The 12,277-nt window shown below is 34.9% G+C and overlaps 2 protein-coding genes and 1 long non-coding RNA gene across 5 annotated transcripts in view; 1 reads left to right on the forward strand and 2 right to left on the reverse strand.

Moving 5' to 3' along the window:
• LOC120350882 (protein ANTAGONIST OF LIKE HETEROCHROMATIN PROTEIN 1-like) overlaps window positions 1-12,277 on the forward strand; it is a 121,774-nt gene that overhangs the window by 106,742 nt on the left and 2,755 nt on the right. The gene's annotated exons all lie outside the window — the stretch shown is intronic.
• Window positions 1-12,277, reverse strand: part of LOC120350884 — a 53,967-nt gene that overhangs the window by 10,828 nt on the left and 30,862 nt on the right. Inside the window, exon 1 of one of the 2 annotated variants that reach the window (XM_039426041.1) lies at window positions 4,362-4,475. The exons of the other annotated variant lie outside the window; for it this stretch is intronic. Within the exon in view, the coding sequence (XP_039281975.1) occupies window positions 4,362-4,442 (81 nt within the window). The 5' untranslated portion in view covers window positions 4,443-4,475. Of the gene's footprint in view, window positions 1-4,361; window positions 4,476-12,277 lie in introns of those variants that run through there. 2 annotated transcript variants of the gene reach the window in all.
• Window positions 7,004-9,078, reverse strand: LOC120350886. Its single transcript, XR_005571086.1, has 3 exons — window positions 8,883-9,078; window positions 7,462-7,638; window positions 7,004-7,335 (listed from the first exon to the last, which is right to left on the reverse strand). It is a non-coding gene; the product is annotated as an uncharacterized LOC120350886 (long non-coding RNA).

The raw sequence follows: 12,277 nt of genomic DNA on the forward strand, positions 1-12,277 counted from the left end.
TTGAAGGGTGGGTTTTCATTAAAAACATTGTGATTCTCAAATATTTTGAATTCAAACCCAGGGGCGCGTGTAACATATTAAATCTGGGTAGACAAAAAGCCCTAACAGAAACAGTAATAGGTCTGAAATAAAGTAACTGGCTAATATCGCCAAATAGATAATAACTAAGATTAGATAGCATCAGCTTATTCTGGCTAAATGGTACAAGAACCTAAAAAGGATTTGAAGGAAGTTTATTGCTCATAAATAGATTATTATATAAAATATTTGAAGATTGAGGTTATGTACATGTATTCACGGATCGGTGACCTAGAGATCGATCAAACCGAGGAACGTAGAATCTGACCAAAACCCCTTGGCAGAGCTTTATTGCAATCAGATGGTGTGCAATATGAAAAAACACCCGTCCACGTGGCTAATTATTAGGTAGCATAGAATTAATATTAATGTATAGAATATTAACTAGCATGCAAAGAGCATAAATAAAAAACCAAATAAAAATAATTTAATGTATTCAGGAAATAAGAGTTACCAGGCGCATGAATACCGAATAAAATTTGCATGCACCAATAGTAAAACGGCAGTTAATAGGCGGCAACTGTAGGCCAGTTCAAAAATATTTCTATATATTTATATAAATGTACTAGATTTTGTGTAAAATTTGTGTAATCTATGTTATCGATATGGCTCGAATGCAAAGAAATTATTAATCATATAATCTAAGCAATATTTTGGTATTTTTTGTAAGATCTATTTGAACCTAATGGCGGAGGACTAAGATATTAAATTTTATGCTAATTTGAAAGTCGGAAAGAGGATCTGTAAAACTTGAGAAGGAAGAACCAGCACTCGCCAGCCAAATGCCACCATAAGAGGACCCCAAATATTTTAGAGCGAAGTACCTTACTAATGATTTTGTAAAAGTTAAAGTTAAAGTAAATTATTAAATTTCTTAAAAGACTTCGTGATGCTATTGTGAAGCAGAAGTCATTTTCATTTTAATTAAATTTATAACCCCTTGGAGGAGACGATTCCGGCTACCATATTCCCGGACCACATGGAGTTGGATCGACATCGGCGGCTTACAAGAAGATTTTCGACACGTGAGTGATTAAATTTGAATTAGTGATGGGCGCCCTAGTGCTTCGAATTAATCTGATGATCAAAGCTAGCTCGCCGAAAGGGTTTTATTATAAATTGAGAAATTAATAAGAGTAATACTTGCGCAAGTAAAATTAGTATTAAAGGTATTTATTGAAAGCAAAATATAGATCAATATTTTAGAAATTCTATTAAATCAAAGAAGTACGAAATCTAGGCTATTAAAACATATGCATATAATATTTAATTTTTTGCAATACAATTTGCGATAATTTATTATAGTTCTAATTCACTAGATGAATGGCTCTACCTATTCCGTCAGGTGCCGAATCTTGCACCCTGAGATAAAAATATATATTCGATACAAATAAATCTACTAAATACTAGAGATTTTAATATATATATATATTTGGATTATTAGTGGCTAATTTATCAAGCTGATCTTAGAGCACACATTTTTTGATTGAATTATCCAAGTCGACAAGTATTAGCAAGCGCATATCGCAGCTACATGCAACAGAATGCATATGATTTTAAGATAAAGGCACATGGTAATGATTCGTGCCATAAATCTAGAATATAAAGTTAGCCTGTGATATTTTTATTGATTTCAATTATTGTTCTATTTTTATATTATATTTTTTTTTATCGCTCTATATATATTTTTTGCCTCGACTGATCTTTGCATTATTTATGTAATATATGTATGAAACTTTCATGGTGTGCAATTTATTTTTTATTCCTCAACTCTATAGTATAAGTATCATTTATATATATATTTATTATTTATTGAATTACAAGAGTTATTGGAGAAGCCCATATCTAGGCCTATCAAGATTTTTTAAGACTGAATACTATTAGAAAACCACGACCTAATTATATCAAATCTCATGCTTTACCGACTGATGCCAAGCAGGAGGCTAATCGTTATTTAAATATAAAGAATAACGTGACACAGCTCTGCTTGTTGTTGGCTCGTCCATGTTTGAATGCAATGTCTGTAGTTTATTCTAAACTCAACAGATGGCGTTGAAACCTTCACCTAGTCATTCAATAGATGTGCAGAATTGTGACCAATGCAGCAAACGGAATTTAACAGCTGGTTAGCTCTATATATTCATGAAAAGTTGATGGTCATTATTATGACCACCAGGAGTGAAGGGGTAGAAATGCGATGTCTATTTATATTTTCATCAGCTAGATCAGTACCTCCCATATGAGAGTTATAGATACCGATTGCATTTGGTCTCTCCACATTAATGAACTTTCTCTCTGTCTTGGAAAATCGTCGCACTGATGATATTGGCTGTACACCATAACACGTTGAAGCAACTGAAATGACCGAGTTATCCATCCATTGGATGTATTGGATTCCATTTTCACGGTCTATTTGAGTTTCATGATAACCTCGAGGCTTCTTTGAGAGCAGGTTTTTTGGTGTGAGATTTGATTTTTTTGGAATTCTATTCTGACGTATTGTACCAGTTCCACTGTATCCATTCTCTCTCAAAAAAATAAGAAGATTCTGATTGGTGAATAAATTGTCAAAGAAAAAATTATAATGTAACTTTTTTTTGTCATTAGGGAATTCACTCAGCATTTTATAGAAGGGAGCTGTTGGCTTTCCAAAGTAATTTTTCATAGTGTCTGGTAAGCCTTTATCTTTGCCTTGATAAAATTCAAAATTTGTTATATATCCATCTGAAGAGTTGAGACACCATACCTTATAACCAAATCTGATTGGTTTGTTTCGAATGAATTGTTTGCAGCTGTGATGTCCAAAATATTTTATCATACTCTCATCATAATTCATATTCTGTAATGGAACATAGTTATTTATAAATCTAGATTTCAATTTCTTCATTAGTGGTCTTACTTTGTTGTACTTATCTTCCATGTCTAAGTTAGTATTGTCTGCACAGTGGATGAATTTACATACATCTAGAAATCTGTTTCGCCTCATTGCACTCTTTACTAATTTGTTCCCTAGGTCATCTTGAGAGTCCCAGTAGTGCCGCTTGCTTGGTAGAATATTATAGCCAGACAATATTAGAATTCCAATAAAACATCGAATTTCTTTTCTAGTTATTTTTGGGTCAGACTCATTCTTGAATAATGCATACATTCTTGTCTGCTCATATAAAAGATCAATTAAGGTGCGTACAGACTTTCGCTCTGCTCCGCAACCGAACGTCACTCCAGCAGAGTGATTGATGATCGACCGGGGAGCAAGAGTAGTTCGACCGGGGAACGCGAGAAGATCTAACATCTTCCGTAACGTTCATGATGGGTGCGTGGGCGGTCCAACTGTAGTTCGATGGTGGTACGAAGGCGGCACGAGGGAGGAGCGTGCTCGGTGCGGTTTGGAAGCACGAATATGTGTACGCAGCTTTACGTCGTCATCAATGAAACGCTCAAATAACTGTAATTCACTCAGATCTTTATATTGAGCAAAGTCACTGCGAGGAAAATGTTCCCATTGCTTTTCCAAATCCCCAACGATAAATTCACTTTCTTCACGTTTTGGGAATAGAAATTCATCAAGAGTTTCTGTAATATGAATAGCATCTGGCTCAGGAATGTTCTCTTGTTCAGCAGCGTGATCTCTATTTACACCATGAAAAAGTACTTCTGCATTGCATAGCAATTGATTTTTTGAAAGATTGTCGATTGTTGCTTGGTCTTCATCTCCAGAATCTTCATCTGTTAGAACCGAAGGCTCAGGTGGTTCAATAAAAATATTGGCACTATCAAAATTGGTTTCATTGTCATTCAAGATGTCCAGAGCTGCAGACAGACATAGTCCAACTCTGGAAACAAACCAAAAATATAAAGGATATAATGTGGACCTAATGACAAGAGGAGCGCCCAGTGGAGCCGTATGGTACCACCAATATGTAGAGTTCAATAATTCAAAGACAAAAGATGAGAATGACTGGACAAAGCCAGGAATACAATTATACACTATTCTAGACTTATTTGGCATAGTTGATTAGAAGGAAAAGTGTCAATTTATATACTTACTCAAAAATAATATCCACAGTGTCCATCTCAAAAACTAATTCAACTTTCAAAGACTTCTGGTGACATTTTTCTTCACAAAAAAGGAGGTTAGAGCGTTCACAGCTGTTGTCAACACTGTTTACTAGCATGTCATGTGACTCTGGTGGCGAAATTCTGAACCATTTTACTTAGATGAGAGAAATAAATAGAGTAGTCAACTGGTACCATATGGTACCAGAGAGCGCTGATGGGTTAACTCGCCAAATGCACGGAAAACTTTCATAAAGTGAAATAAAATCCGTCAAGAACTCGCGAGAACATTGCCGAAGATCTGCCATGGTCGGATGATTAGAGAAAACTGAGGAACGAAACGGATTGTATATCAAAATATCAAATAAATGGTCAAAAAGAATTCACTCTCTGAAATTCAAAAAATATTCAAGCTGTGAACACTTCTTCAAACCAATGAATGTCCTAATCATTCAAAAACTTGAATAGACAGCGTAAATCCGCCTCTTTTGATGGATTGATTTTAACAGAACTAACTGGTTGCAACTGTTCATCTAAATCTATCATTAAATCATGTTTTGTGAAGTATACAAAAGGTAGATGCTGTCCAGTGTATGATTTAGATGCAACAACACCTCCTGTACAAGGATAGCTGAGCCATGGATATGATTGAATCTTGAATGCAGTCCTTCCTGCTTTCTTCAGCATAACCACACTTAAGCTGTCTGTGATTTTTTTCAAAATTGGCATAGGCTACCATTTTTAATAATTAATGGTGAAGGGTTTGACCGCACACTTTGAATTAGTTCCAAATATTTCTCCAAAGAGTGAATTATCTTTTCTCTTTTAATTTTCAGGTCATACAATCCAAAATTTCTGTCACAAATGTTGAAGGAATGCTCCCTCACTGAAAATAACTGGACAAATATACTAAATTACATGCACACCCAGCTTCAGAATGTAGTCATCAACAAATTATTATTTTTATCACCAGCTGCATCTGAGAAAGATGTATCTCTTTCACTTCATCTGACAACTTCTGTTTTATGAACTCTAGAAGAAATGAACACACTGAATCAGCATTTTTCCTTCCCTGGGTCTCCAAAAAATAATATAAAATTCTGGTATTAGCATTATGGCAATAATATTAAACAAGTATACCCATAGAAGTATTTTATAAAATTGCAATGTTTCATTAGTTTTGGGGAGTGGGAGATTCTGAGCGTAATCAAATTGCAAAACAAGGATGTTATTACTATTTTTATTGTCAGTTATAGTTTTGTTATGGATCTTCTTATGTCTTATACTTTCTCAAGTGAATTTCATATGAAGTTTTGCAAATGTCATTGGGATTGGTTTTTAGTTTCACTATGCACTCTGAACAATAATCACAAATTTTATATTTTGGTAACTTGAAACCATAGTCTGTGCTTGAAAAATTTATAAGTCTTGTAGCTCAAATTTACTTCATTGTTCGTTTTTTTTAGTAAATTTTTAACAAATCATAAAGCTTTTTAAGAGGTTGGGATTGAAAAAATATTTTTTCTGTGATTTATTTCGAGAATAGTGTGACTCTAGTTGAGAAATAAGTGGTAAATGTTCTTTGACAAGGTCCCAAACACTTTGTGGTATACTTCTGGGATTGTTTGTGTGAGTACCTCGTTTTTCCAAGAATTATCACCTTGTTTGACTTTTTGTTGAATTACATGGAGTCTTTTCACTGATATTTGATATAGTCTACAGAGAAACTGTCGGCAAACTGATTGTTCTAATCCATTTACATTAACACAAAACTTCCAAACGCTCACCCTTGGTATGGTAGCTCCTACTACATTGTAATGGGCCCAACATGGGCCGCGTCTTCGTGAGACGTTCAGGTTACAGAATGTTGGAAAAGAGAATAAACACTTAGGCTGAATAGCTATTTCAATTACAATACCTATTGGTGTAGTGTTACACTTTGCACCTCTACGGTCACTCCTCACTGGGTCACAGTTCATGAGGCGGGGCTTTGGGGTGGAGAGTCGTACACAAACTTGATCTTCCTACTACTGGATTTACTACTGGATTCTCAATCAGAATGCTAATTAATTGTCGATTTTTCCCTTGAGGAAAAATTATCAAAAATTCTCTTCAATCCCACGAGTGTCTCTCTCCTGAAGGGAGAGGGAGAGAGAGAACTCACGTCCTCTCTTCACATCCAGTACAACATGAGTTGTAGAGCTACTGTTTTTCATCAGTCCTGGCAGAAGTACATCTTGTTTTTGTTTGCAAGAACTTACATGAAACTGATTAAATAGGTCTTCCTGATTAAATGCTGATACTTTTCTACAACATTTTTGTTTACAACATTGCATTATCATTTCAAATGTTTTGCCTTGCAGTAGTTCACCCAATGATGATTTGTGTTCCTCACCAGAATATTTTCTCTTCTTATTTTCACTATAACATCGAACTGATTGTCCTTTTTACTTTTTACAATTTTCTAAACCTTTCATCTCATCATGCACTGACTCTCTTGTTCACTCAAATCACTCATTATTTTTGTTCAAATCAAACCATAGACACTCAGAACCTATAACATGGAAGCCAAGGCCGGTTACAGAGCTCGACCGACCGTCAGTGCGTACGTCACTCGCGCTTCTCTTTTCCATAGATATTCCATGTATCCGTACAGAGCAGGACTGACGGCACGCATACGCACGGTCAGGACCATGCGTTTTATACTGCGTGCGCTATTGAAACAAATAGAAGCTTTCAGAGCTGTACTGATCAGTAGCTCGATCGCAACACAACCAATTTGCTGACACCTCTGCCCGACAATCAGCTGATATTGAATTGAATAGCATAATGAATGAATTCAGTGCATACATATTAGTGTATTGCACTGTTTGTGAAATGAATTCATTTGGAATATAATTCCTGAAAAAGTCAATTGGACAATCTGAACTGAACACATCTCCATTGCTAGGTTTGGAATCACCAACTAATGGTCTCTTCCTCCACTGTATATTTTATTTTTTGTGATAACAGTTGAATTTTTAGGTGGTAAGGGTCCTGAACTGTCAATTGCCTGTCCTACTTCCTCAGTGATTGTTGGAACAGATGTAACTGTCTCTGTACTATCTAGAGCATCTAATAATGGAGCTATATTTCTAAATCCATTCTGCAACTCTTCATCACCACTGAAACGTTCATCATCCTTGGGAGGAACATCAGCTCCTGAAGCATGAAACAAAGTTTAACATCAGTAACTCTGTTGACTATTTAGAAGCTACTGAGTGCAATTGTCTCTTGTTTTAAGAATCCAATGAATATTTTATAGTACTAAAAATAAAAGTTGCTTACCTATTCTGGAACAGGTTGTAGTGGGATGTCTACATCAACTTCTTCATCACTGTAGAAGCCCTCCAGCTCTGAACAAGGATATCTCTCATCAAGGATATCAAGTAGAGATGGAATACAGCTTGGATTATGCAAATTAAATCCACAAGCTGAACTAGTAGAAGCCTGATTATCCAATGTCTGAAACAAAGATAATAAATCTCTTGTTGAAACTTGTTAGATAATAATACAAGTTATTGAAGATACTGATTAGGTGCAGAGACTTTTAAAGATATTGTTCACAAGACTTTTGAAAACTTACATTGACTGAAAATATGACATAAATAAGTTAATAGTGGATTATCTAGTGAAAAAAATTCCTCCACAATCCGAAATTCTCAATTTAAGTGATCTAGCATTTTCCATTGTTTCATCCTGCTATACTGGTCCTAGAATAATAGAAATTTTTTTCAAAATTTTCCCACCCTCTATGCCCCAAAAATGGGTGTCCAGCCGGCTGGACATGAGGACTTACCCTGGTAATAATTGACTTCATATGTGGAGACTATGAATAAGTTATTTGTTAGAAGAATTGTTAAAAATGCATAGTTTTTATCATCCAAGTCATTGATTATGGAATGAATTTCAATAATACTTTTGTAATATTATCTAATAAATCATTTATTAACATTCTATTTACACATTTCTTATGGTAGCGATTTCTCCACTCCCTTCTTTGTTTCTTTTTCCCTCTCTCACTTAAATCATCAATACTCTTAATCTTTTTTAAGGCCTTTCTATCTCTACTTCTTTCTTTTTCCTTCTTCTTCATCAATTCATATTTTACTGGATCTTGTCGAATTCTTTCCCTTTCTTTTCATTTCCTATGCTGCAGCCTTTCTTTTACTCTCACTAGATGGTTTTGGTTTATTGCTGCTATTCTTTTTCTTGCTTTTTGGAGTTTCCATGTTTCTATCTGTAAAACCATTAAAAGGACTTAGGCTATAGGCGAGTTAACCAAAAGCAAAGTGTTAATTAACCATGTTAAAAAGGGTTCAAATTTTATGGAAAAACATACATAATGTTTGCATTTAAGCAATTATAAAACTGGAGAAAATACTACTGAAAACTAATGCAGTATGGTTTTAGTTATTTGTGATAACAGCAATCAAACAATGCTTGTAACAGACAACCACATTAAACATTCACGACCGTCACACTGTGCTCACGACCGTCACATACTGGATGTGACGGTCGTGAGGAACCTTCAATGATTTAATATTTTTGGAGGCAACAGAACCTAACCTAAAACGCCATCTTGACTGATCAAAAGTGTGCATCTAAGTACAATATAATATCAGACCTAGCAGCTTGTAAAACAATATAAAGCAGTTTACTAAGTGTGACGGTTGTTAGTAATGAAAGGTACAAGGATGATAACTTACCTATATAATAATAATCCTGAGATTATTGACAATCAAGCGTTGAAACGAACTCATTACAACAATCAAAACAGTCCCAATGCTCACTTCCAGTGGAAGCACGTGCCAATAGCGCATTCTAGTGGTGAACTAATAAAGTAACTAGTTTATGTGATGGTCGTGAGTCCATACCAAGGGACAAAGGGAAAACGTAGTTTTCACTATACTGGTATAGTTTCAAAATATTTTGAGAATGGTAATCTAAAAACATATATTTAAAAAACATAATACAGATGATAAATATGTAGGCTCTTCAAAAAGTACCTGAATTAACTGCAGAGCAATCTCACTTTCCTGGCTAGGGACGCGTGACGGTTGTGATTTTATAACCCTTTTTTTGAATCATAACGGAATAAATTAAAATTTCTCGGCAACTAGACTATGCAGACTAACTTTAATGAATTATTAGTTGTACTTATTCACAAAAAAAATATGTACTTTGACATTTTAGTTTCATCTTTAGCCTAACAGGACAGTGAAAAACTACAGCCATGAGAATAGCCCCTGAAAGGCTTAACCCCAAACAATGATTGAAAACCTTTAAAACACACAAGGACTCCAACACCAGAGCCTTCTCGAACTACTCTTACTTTATATTAATAAGATCTGTCATTAAATCTTGCTTCACATTCATCTTTTTTGGACCTTCTTTGAAGAACAGGATGTATTGATATGAGTCCAGCTAAATAACTATTTTGTGCATCAGTACCCCCTCACAACCAATGTCATTGAACTGTTTGATCAAGTTTTTTCTCTCTGCAGGTGATATCTTTTTGAAGCACTCAAATCTTTTACATCGACAGTCTTCTCCGGTTTCAAACAAACACAAAGCTTCTTAGCAACATCAGCTACTCTGCCAGTTATTTTGCGTTTTTTGGATGAATTAACTTCACTTACACACACATTTTCATCACTATCACTATCCATTGCGTTAACAATACACTAATAATAACAATCCACTAACAATTTGTAAACAATACACGTAAATAAAGCACGTACCGTAACTGCAAACGCAACCAAACGTTTCTTCAAACAGCAGAACACTATACATGTTGCATTACTGTGCATGCGTCAGAGCCACGTGGGTTGGACTGAGTTGTTCATTCACCAGTTTCAACTGTACTGAGTTGTTTCTTCCACTGTAGTACATATCTTTTAACTGCTAAAAACAAAGAAAGGAGTTGTTTGTTCCCCTGTTTGCTTCGTCATGTCAAACTACATTCGAAAAAGTAATGTTGCCAACATAAACACAGTTTGCCATTTTTTAGACTATGTTGGTTTTTCCCTTGAGCCCTTTTTTAACCCTTTCAAACCTACATTCTAATGATAAAAGGTATTAATTTTCTGATCTCATTTTTGAAATCCTCTATTTTTTTTATGAATTTTTAATACATTTTTTTTTAATTTGTCAAACTTTCAAAATTTTACTGCAATGTCCTCAAATGAGGACATTGGGTTCCAATAGTAAATTTTTTCATCAATAGTAAAATAATAAAGATAATGGTACTCACTGAAGCTGTTACTGCCTGATATCTCCCACTGATGTTAGACACACTGAATCACACTGAATTGTCACTCAATTTATTAATGTGCTATATTGTTGCTGAATTTGTGGATTATTTTATCAAAATTGATATCCTTAGAAAGTTTTTGAGATCTATGTACTGGAAATTACTTGAATTACTGAGAACTTGAAGTGTGTATTAATTGCCTTTAATGAGTAATACTAATTAAAAAATAATATGAATAACGCAAAAATTATAATGTAATAGTACTAAACTTGAATAAAAAAGTCTGGAATAAAAACATAAGACCTTAGATACTTTCAATATTACTTTGTATGAAATGCCACAAAACAGTTTCTGTCTTTGTTCAGACACAAGTGAACTCCACATTTCATGCATTTCACCCTTGATTTCCCGTTGCACTGTGGGAATTTACATCGGATGGGTTGTGGGACATTATCATGCTGCGGTAAGTGGTCTATAGAGTCAAATTGAATTTCTTTTGCTGGTCTGACTTCTCCTCGGGTTTTCTTTACTTGCACAGATGATTGCGATGAACTACCTGAATGACCACGTTTCTTCAAGTGTACATTTCTTCCAAAGTGTAGCAAACCATCACTTACTCTCATTCTAAAGTGCAATAGGTAAAGTATTTCCTTTTCTGGTGTCTTTAATGAGTCAGCATCTCGTCTTTATTCAAGCCAACTCTGAACAATTGCAAAATCCACTGCATGAAAAATCAACCGTAATGTCCACTTTCGTGACTTTACAAAAATTCAATAATAACTGATCAATTGGTCGTGAAGATCGACACCTCCCATTGCTTTATTGTAACATTTAACAACTTCAGGTCGTTCTATCTCAATATATTTTTTCCCCTTCTTATCCTAGCGTTTGATGAGATCCACTGTTCCTACACCAACAAAGTTAGAACCCATTGAAAAAATTTTATTATCCATCCACTCCACCAAAATAATTTCATCAAGGCTTGATACTTCAAATGATGTACCTCTGTCCTTTTTCAGTGCATCTTTGTCAGAGATGAAAGGAGGTTTACAGAATCTGTTCAGTCTAACTGTTCCAGCTGCGAAAATTTTCTTCTGTTTCAATGCTTGAAATAAATGATAAGATCCAAAGAAATTGTCAAAGAACAGTTTGTGGCCAGCATTACCAACAACTCGCTCACATAACTTGAGTACAACACTACCACCAAGGCCATAGATGTTCTGAACTTTGTCATCAATCTCTGTAGAACTACCCTGATATAATATAAAATCATATGCTTTGCCACTTTGTCCACAAAGCATGAACAATTTAATTCCCCAGGGGGTTGGCTTTCCTTTTACATACTGCTTAGACTTGATCTTCCTGTAAAGGAAATCATCGCTTCATCCATACACAGGTTTTCTTCAACTTGAAGCTCTAAACATCTCTCACGGACACAGTCATATATTGGTCGTACTTTGAAAAACTTATCTGTGCAGGTGTTGGGTTTATCTAAATTATTTACTAAATGAAGATTACTCCATAGCTCGAAAAACCTGTCTCTTGACATCTGTTCAGTGAAAGCATTCATTTGCAAAGTGGTGTCCCAATATAGCCGGATCCTTGGAAATTTTAGTGTGCCTACAATTATATGAAGAGCAAACAGAGTTTTAATTTCTTCAGGTGTGCAATGTTTGAAATTGTTCCTACCATTCTGTAATGCATACATATTTGTCATCTCCGAAATCAAATCAAACAAATCATCTGTTATGTATCTTTTTAAATAACATACTGGTGAAAGCAGTTCTTCAACATCATTGACACTGGTTGTGAATTCATCAGGTGAAATAGAAATGTTTCTGTGCCTCC

The sequence above is a fragment of the Nilaparvata lugens genome, chromosome 1 (genome assembly GCF_014356525.2).
Source record: "Nilaparvata lugens isolate BPH chromosome 1, ASM1435652v1, whole genome shotgun sequence".
NCBI classification, from domain to species: domain Eukaryota; kingdom Metazoa; phylum Arthropoda; class Insecta; order Hemiptera; family Delphacidae; genus Nilaparvata; species Nilaparvata lugens.